A 14883-nucleotide genomic window follows, 5' to 3' on the forward strand; every position below is an offset into this window, starting at 1 on the left:
CAATTAATATTTTGTCAGTTTCCCGCCAAATAATTTTTTTTCATATTGTTTATTATACTTTAAGACTTATCAGAGATCAAAATTCAAAATAATTGTGTTATTGATTCTTAGATTAGAAATTAGAATATTAGATTTGGTACGCCGCTTGCCAGCTGCCAGGCAGTCTGCAGTTAAAAAAGTCTAAATAGTTACTTATACTTAATTTGTTTCCATCAATAATTGCTATAAAGTAAAAACTAAATATTATATAAACCCAAATACTTACTTTTTTAGCGCTATTGGTTATTTAAATAAATGTTTGTAAAAAAAAGTAATAAATTGATTCAACTGTGATTTGAACTGTGTTATATTTTTTTAATAATAATTATAATTTATTAATATTATATACATTTAAAGTTATGGCTCCTCGTGGTAAAAAAGTTGCTGATAAAAAAAAAGAATCTGAATTAGCAGATGATGACCGTCTATTTATTTTACCAGGTAAGATCATTATAAATAGACTATTAATAATTGATAATTGTATAATTTGTTAAACATATTTATAGATAAATTACTTAATAATCAAAATGGAGATGCACGTTTTATTAAACTGCGACATCCTCAAACTGGTGACTTGTCAATCTTCCTGTACTCTGAACAAGATAAAGTTCTATCACAAATAAGATCATTACCTCTCAGCCATAGGTACCAATTATATATTTTATATTATTACTTTAAATATGTAATTTTTAATATTATTATTTTTAGATCATTTTTTAAAGGCGACGAGGTCATTCCAATTAATAAAATTGATTTTGTCTCACCAGTCGATCCATTGTTTCTTATTCTACCATATTTAATCAAAGTAAGTATTACGCAAATTTTTCACTGTATAAAATAGCATGTCTCAAGTTTTGATACACTACTTTTATTCTAATTTCTACCAAATAATATAATAATTATAAATAGGCTTCGACACATCCTTGCAACTTAAACTATTAAGAGGACATCACACGCCCTTTATTTTCTTCAAAAAACCCGCATTGCGCGGCATAATTTTACAAAGACTGTAATCAAAACTAAGAAACCAAATTTTCACATAATATAGACAACAACATTGTATTTGCTCTACCATGGCCCTTTTTTTAATATTTCAACCAGTTAATGAATAGTTCATTAATTAAGAAAGGACTTTTTTAAAAATAATATAGTATCGGTTGTATTAAGTATATCAAAAAAATACGGATGCTGGAGCACAGATAATTTGATAGTCTGACATAAAAAATGGCAATCAACAAAGTATCCTCATTACTGTATTAATAATTAAGTATATATTATAGTTCAAACTCTAAATTAAGATTTTTTGAAAAATTGCCTACTCATTACTCCAAAGAAATGGTTGGTGGGGCGTCCTCTTAAGTACAAGTAAACAATATTTAGATAATATACATTTTACAAGATTTAAAATAATGTTATTTGCGATTTTTTAGGACAATTTATTAGTATTTATATAATAACTGAGTTCTATGAATATTTGTTGTTCTCTTAGTCATCTTCGATGTTTAGTCCATTGGATCAAATCTTAATAGATGAAGAACTTCCGGAACTAAATACTTTATTAATGAACCTATCTAAAATAGCCAATGTCAAAAGCATTATCAATAAAAAAGGTATCTAATTAACTAAATTTAAAATTTACTATAGATGTATGATTTCTTTTGATTGAAAAAATGAACATGTAAATACTAAAATTTATATAGTAATTTTTCATTATAATTATGGCGTCTTTGGTTTTTTTTTTTTTACATTATTTAGAATGTGGAGACTTAGAGCTGTGGCAATTAAATGAAAATAACATGATGAAATTGCTAAACAACAAGGTGGAAAAAGTAGCAAAAGTGTTGATCGATAAACAAATTAATGTCAATCCTAATGCTGCAGTTTCAACAACATTTAAATTAAGTGTAAATTTGCAAGCTACCGAAGGTATTATTTTATTTGTATAATGCAAATTAAATCTCAAGTTTACTTAAAACTAAAAATATTTTAAAACTAATTTATAATTTTTTTTTTTTTCATATATAGAACAGTATAAAAGATATGCATTCAGTATAGTTTCTGAGTATTTACCTGTTAGTGTTCAAACGGCATTATTAGGTTATCTTGGCTTACCAGAAAAAGTAGAAAATAACAAACGAAAAGCTGATGATAGTAAAACTGCAGAGAACAAAAAAGTCAAGCATAGTGAACCCGAGTATAGTGAAAAAACTTATAAAGTTGAAAAAGTAAATTAGTCATCTATAGAATTAACAAAAACATAATACTTAATTTATATTTATTTTGTTCTATTGGTTTTAGGTTGTTACACCTAAGCAAACAGCAAAAGACAAAGCACTCCAAAAAGCTGCTTCAGGTACTAAAAGTATATCATCATTTTTCACAAAAAAATGATAAACTAAATAAAGTTTTTATAAATTTAATGATTTTTATTATTTATTTATAATTTTCCTTGACATGATGTTAAGAGTATTACAAATTTTATGTTTTTAAAAATCTATAATTATTAAAATTAAAAAAAATAGTCTTTTATTTATAATTCTTTTATTTTATTTTGACACTAAGTAACCTATAGTAGGAACTCGTAGTATATTTAAATAACTCTGAAAAAACTTTGTTCTTAACAATCTAAACACTATGTAGGGTATAAAAAATTTTATTTTATAGTTTTAGAACACTAGTATGAACTAGAAAAGTTATATAGTTGAATAATTATTCTTACATTAAGAAGGCGTTATACCATTTTTTGATTTTATAGACTATTGCTTTGAGCAAGTTTAGTATCAAGGAGTCAATTTTACAAGCGAGGAGCTAGTAATATCTATTTGCTACAAGTTTACTCAACACTCACTTCACTTGAAGATTAATGACTGTTCTGCTATTCTTGATATTGGCTAGATATTTTATTAGCATCTAGTAAAATTGCTGATTGTAATATTTTTCCAACATAAGGTTTTGAAAGTGGGTAATAGTCTAATAGACATTTGTTAAGACAGTTGGAACATGCTTACTCACCAGCGAGAAGCTAGCAAATTCGCAGTGTAAAAAATGGGTCTGATTTTATAGTATTTTTAGTGATAGTTTAGCTTTAATAAAATAGTACACCTGTTGGGAAGGAGACATTGGTGAAACTAGAAGGGGAGAGGTTAAAGAAGTTCAGACAGTTTGATAAAAATTAAAAACTGTATTTCGGAGCTATGCCTGATTAGATGTTTACGTTTCTTAAGAGCCTGAAGAAGCTTTAAAAAATTTGAACTTCAAGCCACTCCCACTAGAATGGGGGGGGGGGCATTCTAGTTGCAACAATGTTGGGAATTTACCAATTCAGAAGTTACAGCTAATTAATCAAAGCGAGTTTAGAAGTTAGTATATCACTAATTTAAAAGTATTATAATTACATTTTATAAAAAAAATATATTATTCTTATTTATTATACTTAACTTAAAATTATAATAATGTGTATTAATTAATAAACTTATATAAACTGAAGTTCTTATCAAATTATCGCAAATGTATTTTAAACTAAGCAATTTCAGCAATTACTCTGATTTCATCGTTTTCTTTTGCTTGTGGTACGTGTCTGATTTTGACTACATGGATCTTTTTATTTGACACACAAATGGAATAATGATAATTTTGATACAATACTGAAAAACCAAAACTACACTTTAAATAAAACGTATAAGATTAGCTGACAACATTTGTTACATACTTGACATATTTTGATATTGATCATCTGAAGAGTTCAAGCTTTTACTCATGCCAATCGATTTTGCTATAATATCGGCTACTTGTTCATTATTTTCCAAGTCTCCGCCTGACTAAAAAAATAAAAAAAAATTTTAATTGTATATTTATATTTTAAGTATGGTTTAAAACAACTAACTATATTTTTACATAAGAAACTAGTCTAAATTTTAAAATAAGGAGTCTACTACAGACTAGTCAATAGGATTTTACAATTAAAACATTACTAATAATATTTTTATGTACTGTTCAATAACAAGTATTTTAACCAATAAAATCTGTAGTAGGTAGATTAATAAGTAACGGAGCACAAATGTCAAAGAAATTTATTGGTAGAAATAACATCCCTCGACCTTCCGGTGATTGTAGCAGATATAAATATATCAAAATAATATTTCCTATAGGTAGTTACTTTACTCGTGGAACCAATAATAAATAATTAGCAAAACAATATGGCATATTATATTAGGTGATTCTTACTGATATAACAGCTCCATCCATAGTTAAAATCAAGTAGCCCATTTGCTCTGGTATTCTTTCCATTTTTTGCTAATATATTTTTGCAAGTCTAAAATATAAATTTGTAATAACGATGGATATCGGAATTGACAATTATGGCAGCTTACAGGTGTGAGTTAATTTATGTAAATACTCGAATAGAATACAAAATTTGTTTTGATAAGCACCAACTTTTAAGATTTATCTTGAATTTTGATAAGCACAGGGATAGATAACAGTGTTGTTATCTTTTTATCTCGAGGTTGATAAGTGATAACAATATAAACACCACAGAAGATACAAAATTAATTGCTAATTTGTCAAACGTGAAACATCAAATGTCTATAAACTTAGGTACTATCCTAAGTTCTATGATAACATTTTTCTAGAGCCTATGCTATTCTATTGTAAAATGCGACGTTTTATTATGAGACATTATCGCAGACACCAAAACAATCATCACCATCCACCAGTCACTCATTGACTCATTTAGTGTTAAATAAAAATGACAATCAAAAACCGATAAAATAAAATAATCTAACAGCTGATATATTATATTGGATTAAAGAAATAAAAATAAATACACACTACAATTAATATTTACAAACAAAATATTATTAGTTGGTGCAATACATTAGTATAAAGCAAAATAATTTTATACACATTTCTTGCTCGATTATCTAAAGCTGTCTTCGGATGTCCACCCGCCGCTGTCGTATTTATCTACCTAAAAGACATTTTATTTTAACAATAAATAGTTTCGAGCTACCTTAGCTCTCCACACTAATAGAACAACTACAGAGTAACACATAATTTATCCTAAATAAGGGGCAAAATTTAACAAATTCTAAACCAATTTTCATAAGAGATTACTGTCCATTTTGTCGTAAAGAATTTGTTTTATATAATGTATTTTGAAGAGTTTTAAGAGCATATTATTATTTTGTCGTGGGACTGTAAGTGAAACTAATAATACTTGAGACTATGCAAAACATAAGGTCATATAAAAAAAGAGAATATTATTGATACTATTTGTATTATATTCATATTCGTTAATTTGTTCATTATCCTTTTTCTCATTGATTTTCTTTCCTATTTTTTAAAAATACATTTATCTATCCAACTGATTGGCCAATTAACTGTAAGGTATTTTTGTAGGATATTAACAACTGTAATTAAATAAGAAAAAAGTTGCACTGAAGATAATTAAAAATACGAACTCCTTGTGTTACTTATTGAAATATATGATATAATACTTGGCTCAAATGGTCCGAAGAAGAATCCAGGAATGATACCCGTCTACGATTCCGGATGTATGTTCGTTGCTTTTCTAATTTTCGTCTAATTCCATCTCGCCAAGTCTGCTGAAGTTTAACGAATCGTTAGTCTTCGAAAACGCATAACTATTACTGTTGTCTTCAATCGGTAACTCGAAACTGTCGGTCAACTGTGCCGACGATACTTCTGAGAAAAACCATTCCACATTTAACTACTAATGTGACCAATTTGACGTAAGCAGTTAGAATGTAAGACACTCGTTTCTTCTTAAAATAATTGCAATTTTTTAATTTTTCTATTTTTACCTTTCACTTTACACCACCAACTATCTACAAAACGAACCCATCAACAGTATGATGAAACTTTAAACTAGCTAATAAGGACCCTCTATTCTCGTACGTGTAATACTTATTGTAAATAATTCATTTTAATACTATATTGTACTAATTAAGTTGCCAATTATTATATTTTTAATAGTTTTATGTTATTTTTCAACATTAGACAATATTTAAATTTGTATCTTTTTTATTTTTCCAAGAGTTCTATGCACTTTTGAAACCTAAAAGGTAACGTATATATTTAAATACCGTTTTAAATTAAGAATACATTTTCCGAAAATGTAGACTGGTCGATAACCAGTTTTGGATAATTTTTTATCCATTATTTATTTAAGATAAAGTCTAGTTTGGGAAGTTGGGTGTGGTAGTGCAAAAAACTGATTCGCGGGAAATGAACTTTAAAGTTAGTATAAGCAAGCTCTAAAGTGTACAAATTGTCTAAAAAGTGCAAAAACTTGCACTTACAACATCCAGAGCGACTTTTTGGACCCATCCACATGTTCTCCACGTCCCAGAGGACAAAAATAAAATTAAAAAAAATCGGAATTGCAATGATCTCCCGAGAAAATGTGTGTCTTACGTTAAATTGAACACTCCTTATAAATAGTGTTGAGAAGTTTGCGTTGATTATTATTTACCCGGTGCTTTGGACGAAATCAAAACAGGTTTGAAAACAAAATCTTCGTTGACGGAACTCGGCGCCGAAAAAAAATTACTATTATAATTTGTCGTTTTATCATTCACTTCCGTAGTCACAGGTCTTGGTTGTTTTCTCGGAGAGGAACGTCGTCTGAAAAATATGTAAGCAATATTCGAAGTTCAAGTAATTTGGTCAGCATCAAAAAGGCTAACAAACAACACTCTAGGCTTACGAATTTACAATGGTCTCCCGGAGTCGTTTATACAACTCGACAGTGTAATCTGAGAAAACAAAACAGGCAATAAGTAATATTAAACTATTAGTAGTGCAGGAAAACAATGTTGAAAAATACCGTCTTTTGGAGATATCTTATCGTGTGCACTAATCACGTCTTCGCAAATTGAATCGACAAATTCCACGTACATGTTGCACATTTCATCGAACTCGGGATATTTTTTGGCCACTGTTCCATAACATTTTTGCGGTTCTTGATCCGTTAATAATGTGCTTTTTAAAGCTTGTATTTGGTTCTTAAGAACATTGGACGTTATTTTTTCTGGCAAATTTCTAGAATCGCGGTTACTTGGATTTCTAAAACAAAATTTAGATTTGTATATTTTAATGACGTCCGTCGTGTAAAAATGTATTAAATGCAAGTTATCATCAAGTGGAAAACTATTTACATTTATACACACATGTATGTATACACATATAAACACACACCATACAATTTCTCTACTCAATAGTTACAAAAAAAATAAACTTTCACATGAACAATAGCTAATGCCAGTTCCTCTGAATTGAGTAGTATAATAAATTATGTATCCAGTTTATTAAAAAACAATTTACAGAAATAGACGTCAGCTCGATAGCCTGCTTGGTATTTGAAGTTGTAAACCATGAGAATAATACAAGTATCTGCTCCCAATCTATGCATTTATCAATTATTATAACAGCCAATTAACTAACGGTGAACTATTCAATAAAAATTAGTTTTCTACGTACCATAAATCTAGTAATATTATACTCGAATCCCTTTTAGTCAAGCATTTTATATTAATTTTTAAAAAATATACATAATACATATTTATTAAACATACAAATATATTAAAATTTATCACTCGGTAACATGAAAGTAGTCGTTACTACTTACTTGTTACAAAAGGCTAATAAACCACCAATTACATTCGGATAGGATTCTACGTCGTTTTTTTTATTGCCATTGTTATTATTATTGGTTAACTCGACTTTTTCTATTGGAGATCTAGAAGGGTTATGAAAAAAATTAATTTATAACACTAATTATTTATACAAATATATATTTTTTATCGTGGTAGGGAGTAGGTATTTTAAATTTTTACGTCATCCCCCTTAATTAAGCACAAATTGTGTGAGGGGGCGGTGGTTTAAGTACCAGCCTTAACTCACATTACAGTATTTCTAATCAACCAGCGCCTGCTTGTAGGTGTAGATGCAACATTCGGTGCGTCAAACTTCACTCGAGTTTCGGGCGACTTCGATTTTACAGTAGAAATAATGTTTTCTATGTTTTGAACGGCTTTTGCTTTGTAAACTGGATCTAAATTTTCTGAAAGGTACACAAATTATACAAACAAAATTTGTACGTGCTTGCATGTAAAGTTAAAGCAAATGTTCTAACTTCGTTCGCAAATATTTGTTCGGATGCCATACGGAAACAATCCTCTTCTTCCCTGAGTAACAATTATTGTGAGAAAACGTTTCTATATAGTAAAAAAGTGTTTCTGTAGTTGGAAAATAAATAAAAAATCTTACAATAAGACGTTTGTTAACGACATGATGTGACGAATGAATTTCATTGTACCGTTCAATATTCAACTGTGCTTAGAGGAAAACTCATTTTAATAATGCGATAGTTGTGACTCATGTGTAGGTACTTACTAGTAGTTCCGATTTTCTTGATGGCTTATAATCCCCAGTACTACAGTCAATTGAAGACTGTTCAAAATGCTCATGCTAATCATACATCATTTTAAAAACCGCAAAATAAAATACATAATAAAATGGTATAATACATAAAACAGAGAAAAATTACGATAACTATAAAAATATGTTTTAGTATTTTGTCAAACTATGTTTGTTAATTTAACATGTTTATCTAATACGTATAAAAGTGTAAAAATTTAATCATAATTTTAAAATATCATTATTGGCGGCTTGGAGTGAAGTTTCTCAATCAATTTTTTCGTTCAAGCTTTAAGCATAAGCGAAAAAAATTAACTTTTTAAAATCTATCTAACTACACTAGTTACAGTGATTTTGCAATAATAAATTTCTTTATTGGATGAACTCTCACAAATTCATTACTTTGAGTTCTAATTTTGTACTGTAATACAATAAATACAGCAAAGGATAACGAAAAGTCAAATTGTATTCAAATTAAAACTAAAACGCGAAGTCACTTTTCATAGAAGTTGCAAGGCCGGGTTTTTTATTTTTATTTTTAAATTAAATTTTACAAGTTTATATTTTAACTTTTTTACACTTTATCTAATAAAACCAACAAATTTTCTAACAACTCAATCAAATATTGCCTATGTTTTGCCCCTTAATAAATACCCCAGTCCTCATTCATATTTTTGGGGGCGTAGGTTTTTTCTAAAATGTGTCCGTGTATGCTTTATTTTTGTATATTTTTTTATGCCTACCATTTCTTCGATATATTAAATATATCGATAAAAAATGTTCTCAGTTATCTTTTATAACTTTCACTCTTATAAGAATTTTTTATAATAAATTAAGGTAATAGTTAAAACTTATTTAACAAATTAAACTAATTTTTAATCAGTTAAATCATAATTGACCTAGCTTAATGAGTTACAAATTTCTTTTATTTTTATAAGATATTTTTCGGCCGCTGATATTAGATTTTTGAAGTATTCATTTTTTAAATGGGAGTGGACGATATGCTACACTAGAATAAATATAGTTTAGGTGCCACTAGAAATAAACGAAACATTAGACACGGAAGAGAGAGACAGAGATAGTTTGGGAAAATTGATATTTTAAAGATCGTAAAGATCGTAAATTATCGTAAAGATAATTTTATTCTTCAATATTAAAATAAACACTTACTCTTTTATTAAATTCTTTTTTTTCGTGTCTTTTTAACAATTTGTTTGTAAAATATTTGCTCTCGACTTCGTTTTTTGTACTTAGAATGTATTTACTTCGTATAGGCCACATGTTTAGTACAGTAGATAATCTTGTACGACCTATTAACAATTATAAACCTTTAATATTTTAGCTTCTAATTTAACTAGCATCTACAGTTTTCCTGTACTAAGTGTAATCATTGAGTTAAAGATATTATTTTTTACAGATTTAGCGCCATCAGTGGTTCGGTTCCCATACTATTGAATTTTTTGTTTCCATTTATGAGCCATGGTTACCTTTTAACCATGACCACGGTTATAGATAATATCTCTAATCATGTTCAATACAAAGAAATACATGATAAGAGATAACAAATGTCAAATATTTGATAATTTTAAAAATGTTTTAAAAACCGAAAAGTGAACACTGAGGACATTTTGTTAAGTTTAATTATTTCTTGCATTCTAGATATTTCTTTAACATTTGAAGTTTAGACGAACTCGGTTGTAATGGACCAAGAAACTGCTATGCGCTTACTGTTAAAAGGCGCAACTGCTTTTTTCTTAGATGTCCCATCCGGTATGGAATTTGGCATCGATATGATGTCCTGGGCGACTGGTGACAAATTTAAAGGCATTAAAATGATCCCTCAAGGAATACATTTTATTTATTATAGGTAAGCCACGTTTTTTTTTTAATTTGTCATTAAAAGTAATTATTTTGCAATTATATTAGTATTTACCTATTCTTATATTTACATTTAATTATTTTATTTCTTTACTATAATAACCTCAAGTGTTACTTAAGTTTTTTCTAGTTTGCAAAATTTTCTTTAAAAAATGGATAGATGTTTTTATATTAGTCATGAGTTACTAAGTGTGAAAACTTATGCATAAAAAAACCAAATTGGGTACGATTTAGCGTGAGATATTCTAAATGTATGTGCCACGCTTTTAATAATTTATAGAATATACTTGACTAAGTTATATAGCCAGACCAACATTTTAAAGCTTGAGTTTTCATCTTCTGGTTATTTATTTGTAATTTTAGAAGTACTGATATTTAAAAAAAATCAATGTGTCATGTGTTATCAAACTAAATGTATGTTTTGTTTTTAAAGTTCTCATAAAGTATAAAATCAACGTAAAATTAGGCCACTACTTTTTATTTATTTTGTTTTGCTATATTTTTTCTTATAGTTATGAAATTGAAAATTACCTATTTTAGTGACACCCCATGTCTCTATGTTGATATCAAGAGTGATTTACTATAAATATGTACTGACAAAAATGAAATAATAACTTTATCTTTTAATCGTAGTGCAACAGATAAGTATGGTAATACAGCTCCACGATGCGGCTTTTTTCATAATTTCAAAAAAAGTGAATGTCTTGTAAGAAAATGGGATCCAGACAAAGAAGAACTGTTAAATGTACCCAGAGAAGAAATCGCACAATATAAAACAAATATATTGAATTTGGATCAGTTTTTAGCACCATATCCGTTTGAAGAACAAACCAAATGGAACGGCTTATCGTCGTTACTAACGGGTACTTATAGAATGGTAGAGATGCATTCTCTTTTTTTTTTTATTTATGTAGTTACTTTTCCTAAACTTAAATGGTTTTTTTTATAACTATGTATTTATTTTAATTTTAATAAATATTCTAATGCAAAATAGTTATTAATTTAGAACCTTAAAGAGTTAAATTTTTTATAACTTTATAGTATTGATTAGCCACCGCTACATATAATTTAATGATTTATAAACGTTTTCACTAATTAACAGTTATTTATTTTACTTTGTTAGAAAATGTAATAACTACACTTTGTCCGGAAACAACAATAATCAGGTCGGCAATGGAGTTGTTTCCAGCATCTAAAACAGAAAATGTTAAAAGAAGAAGAAAATGGGGACCTATAAGAACTGATGATGATGTAGGATACGATCATCTACCAAATTTAGTACCTAAAGCTGAGAGTCAATTTAGGTATTATAATTTTTTTTATTAATTGGTGATAAAATATTTTTCATAAAGTGTTTACTATTTTATAGATTTACCGAACCGCCAGAATGTCATTATCCCCCCGGTTCATCGCTTTCTCAAATAACTAAACATTCTCTTGATTCTTCTTACATCCTTGAAAAAATGGCCGAAAAACATCACAAGTATATTATTTTTATCGGTATTTTGAAACATTTATATTTTATGTTATTGCTTTTTCTTTCAGTGTAATTGATTTGCTAGCAGAACTTCAGTTTTGCTATATTTGTTTCCTCGTTGGTCTCAATTATGAATCATTTGAAAGATGGAAAAAGTTATTTCAACTATACTGCATGGGCAAAGATGCAGTTGCTCAGAATCAAGGTCTTTATGTAAAATTTCTTTTAGCCGTTCGACAACAGCTAGATACCGTTCCTGAGGATTTCTTAGTTGATATTGTTGAAAACAATAATGTCATTTATAATGGCCTTAAAGAATTGTTTAGAACTTTGGAATCTGGTGATTTTGTGCTTGGAGACGATCTTAAAGATGTTACAGTTCAATTAAGAAGATTCTTACAACAAAAGTTTGGATGGGAGTTTAATGGATTAGATGAAGATGATGATGATGAAGCCCCTGTAATTATAAACTTTGATGAAAATTAATTCAAATATTTGTGTATAGTACTAAAAGTGAGTATTTATATATAAATTGTTTGATTTATTTGTCAATATGTAAGATAACATTTTTACTGTTTTAACATTAATATTAATGTGTTTTAGTTTATAATGTTCATGAATAAAATTGAAAAATAATGTAAACACTTTTATATTTATTTATTTTTTGTTAAAATTAAAGAAAATAATATGTAAATTAAAACTACCCTAATGAGTTTTGTTATAATTATTTTTTAAAAACGTTTTATCAAAAATATTTTTAACATTTTATTGTTAGCTATTAGGTAGTACTAAGTAACTACTTAGTACTAGGTAACTACTAAGTAGTCTAAAAATTAAAATTACTCAGCCAACTAAGTGGTTTTATTTTACAACTAGGTAGTTGCTTTGTTCGACAACTTGAACTTGACAACAAAAATTGATTTAAATGAACACATATGCTGTCGTATGGCATAAATAGAAGCAGTAGCGCACATTAATATTTTTTTTTTATGATTTTTATATGTAATCAAAATTATACATATTTTGACAACTGAGTAAAAAAGAAAAACGTCATTTAAAACACCATAGTGAAAAAACAAAATAGAAAGGCAAGATCATATAAAATAAGTTTGTGAAGAATAAAAGAATAAAAAAAGTTGTTTGAAATTTTTAATGTCTGAAACGGAACCTAGAACAAATTACGTTAAATTTGCCTACCTTTTGCCCCTTAATAATTAGCTGGTTCCGTTCCCCACAGATAAATAATTTTTTCAAGTATTGCTTATATTATGTTTCCCCTTTGTAAAAACGGTGTGCAAAACTCTTATTAGCTCTTACAAAATTTAAATCGTAAAATTAAAGACTGGATTCGGATTCAGCCAGAGAAATCGTAAGACGATTTCTTAAGAAGACGTCGCACAATATTTTTTAAGCTGTTCTATTTCGTTTGTAGTTGTCTGCTGACGTATCACATAGGTTTTAAATTTTGAAAAAATAGAAAATAATATTATACACCGTGTGCCGTCAGTTTTTGTTGAATTTCTATAACAGGTTAATTTTTATTAATTATTTAAAATTCACTTTATTCATTTTTAACTTTTTTTTTAAATTTTCATGTAATACATCTTGTCTGATAATGAAAAATACAAAAACTGTTCGTGACCATAGTCAACCCATTACATGCATAAATTATTTAAATATTCGTAGCCGACTGAGAAATGCACAATTACTGGACCAATAGAATATTTATTTTTTTTAAACGAATCTTCCTTCCCATGAGTCATCCATTGAATTAGTCGTAATAATAGTGTAAATTTTGAATTTTAATTAGTTCTATGTTTTAACTTAGCTCCTATCTTAGCGTTTGATTTCATATTAGTTTTAAATCATATATATTTGTTAAGTCTACTACAGACCACTGTGTTGGATATGGTGTTACATATGTATCGTTATTGTTTTCACACGAAGAAAATAAACCAATAACAATAATGTCGTGTTAGCAACCACAAAATTACAATCGATACCACCAAGGACAAGTACAGCGGCTATTCTAAAACTAATATTTATTCAAATAAAATTTTGACAGTTGAAATTTCCGAGCACCTCAAAATTCTAACGTATGGGTAAGAGTTCAATATCGGATTTGAACGAAAAATAATCAATACCAACAATAAACCGTGTATACTTAAGTGACCAGTATCGAAACCCCATGCTGATCCCTAACAGTCCTATAGTTATAATATATAAACGCCATTAAGCAGTACGTTTTTCAATTAGTCAAATCGCGTTGTGCGATGGTGGATTTACTAAATTTAGTTCGTGATTAAAATAAAAACGTAAAAAAGTTTAACTAATCAACCGAAAACATAATATTTATTTAGGTACTGCCGGCGGTTTCCCTACTATACATACGCCTTCACGCGGTCCTCTTGCCGCACGTCGCCCGCGAAGTGCTTGCCTCGTACCATCGGTGTCGGCCGAACGTTCGAGCGATCAGTCCTACCGTGTCCGGTTCGATGGTTGCACGTGACGCTCTTCGAATGATGATAGAAACGCGCGCCATAAACCGTAATTAGTATAAAATATAATACTTAAAGTATAGTTAAAAAAAAAAAATAATAATAATAATATTCGTTTTAATAAATAATTTATTGTTCGTGTCCCGAAAACGTAAAACCGTGTTTTATCGATCGTAAGCGATTTATTGTTTTGTGTTGATTTTATAATATTATTATCCATTTCGTTTTTGGTGCGATCACAGAAATACGCGCGAAAATTACCATGTGGATTACCGTAGATATGCCGGATACCCGAGAGACAAAGGTGAGCCTATACAATATTATATTTATTTCTACTGTAAAAGTTAAAACCGAACAATTTTCATTGACGGAAATTCATTGAAAATACAAAGGGGGTTGAAAAAAATCGGTCCGTACACTGAATTAATTCTTCTTCTCTTTGTTGATAGACCTCCAACAGGACAATCCCATCGCACACCCAACCCTCCCATCCTTCTCTATCTCAAGCATTTTCTTTCAAATTTCGACCTCTACCAAGTAACTCTACCT

At 28.5% G+C, this 14883-nt stretch overlaps 5 protein-coding genes across 6 annotated transcripts in view; 3 read left to right on the forward strand and 2 right to left on the reverse strand.

Moving 5' to 3' along the window:
• The first annotated feature begins 69 nt into the window (after positions 1–69).
• LOC126834131 (ribonuclease H2 subunit B) lies at positions 70–3375 on the forward strand. 2 transcript variants are annotated; one of them, XM_050565840.1, is made up of 8 exons: positions 70–480; positions 546–684; positions 748–844; positions 1529–1649; positions 1795–1965; positions 2065–2264; positions 2338–2392; positions 2795–3375. In XM_050565840.1, the coding sequence occupies exons 1-8, from the start codon at positions 399–401 to the stop codon at positions 2815–2817; spliced, it is 888 nt and encodes a 295-aa protein (XP_050421797.1). In that variant the 5' UTR covers positions 70–398; the 3' UTR covers positions 2818–3375. The 2 variants fall into 2 exon arrangements, with proteins under 2 accessions (XP_050421797.1, XP_050421795.1); XM_050565838.1 differs by lacking the exon at positions 2795–3375 and having other exon boundaries at positions 71–480; positions 2338–2498.
• LOC126834133 (ragulator complex protein LAMTOR4) lies at positions 3201–4474 on the reverse strand. Its single transcript, XM_050565842.1, has 3 exons — positions 4264–4474; positions 3749–3857; positions 3201–3683 (listed from the first exon to the last, which is right to left on the reverse strand). Exons 1-3 carry the CDS (start codon positions 4324–4326, stop codon positions 3559–3561), a joined length of 297 nt encoding a protein of 98 aa, XP_050421799.1. The 5' UTR covers positions 4327–4474; the 3' UTR covers positions 3201–3558.
• A 2053-nt stretch (positions 4475–6527) lies between these two features.
• On the reverse strand, positions 6528–9147 carry LOC126834975 (uncharacterized). Its single transcript, XM_050567236.1, has 8 exons — positions 9136–9147; positions 8458–8532; positions 8332–8394; positions 8198–8249; positions 7966–8125; positions 6890–7128; positions 6770–6818; positions 6528–6687 (listed from the first exon to the last, which is right to left on the reverse strand). The coding sequence occupies exons 1-8, from the start codon at positions 9145–9147 to the stop codon at positions 6528–6530; spliced, it is 810 nt and encodes a 269-aa protein (XP_050423193.1).
• Positions 9148–10055: 908 nt separating this feature from the next.
• On the forward strand, positions 10056–12540 carry LOC126834471 (protein AAR2 homolog). The gene is made up of 5 exons (XM_050566406.1): positions 10056–10348; positions 10993–11222; positions 11483–11663; positions 11729–11842; positions 11905–12540. Exons 1-5 carry the CDS (start codon positions 10182–10184, stop codon positions 12320–12322), a joined length of 1110 nt encoding a protein of 369 aa, XP_050422363.1. The 5' UTR covers positions 10056–10181; the 3' UTR covers positions 12323–12540.
• A 1762-nt stretch (positions 12541–14302) lies between these two features.
• Positions 14303–14883, forward strand: part of LOC126834662 (uncharacterized) — a 45517-nt gene continuing 44936 nt past the window's right edge. Inside the window, exon 1 of the mRNA XM_050566758.1 lies at positions 14303–14638. The gene's annotated coding sequence lies outside the window, so the exon portion shown is untranslated. The remainder of the gene's footprint in view (positions 14639–14883) is intronic.

The sequence above is a fragment of the Adelges cooleyi genome, unplaced genomic scaffold (assembly GCF_023614345.1).
Source record: "Adelges cooleyi isolate 19-005CV unplaced genomic scaffold, UGA_ACOO_1.1 ACOO_flye_CR_arks_rails_tigmint_CR_PRNA_21, whole genome shotgun sequence".
Taxonomy (NCBI): Eukaryota; Metazoa; Arthropoda; class Insecta; order Hemiptera; family Adelgidae; genus Adelges; species Adelges cooleyi.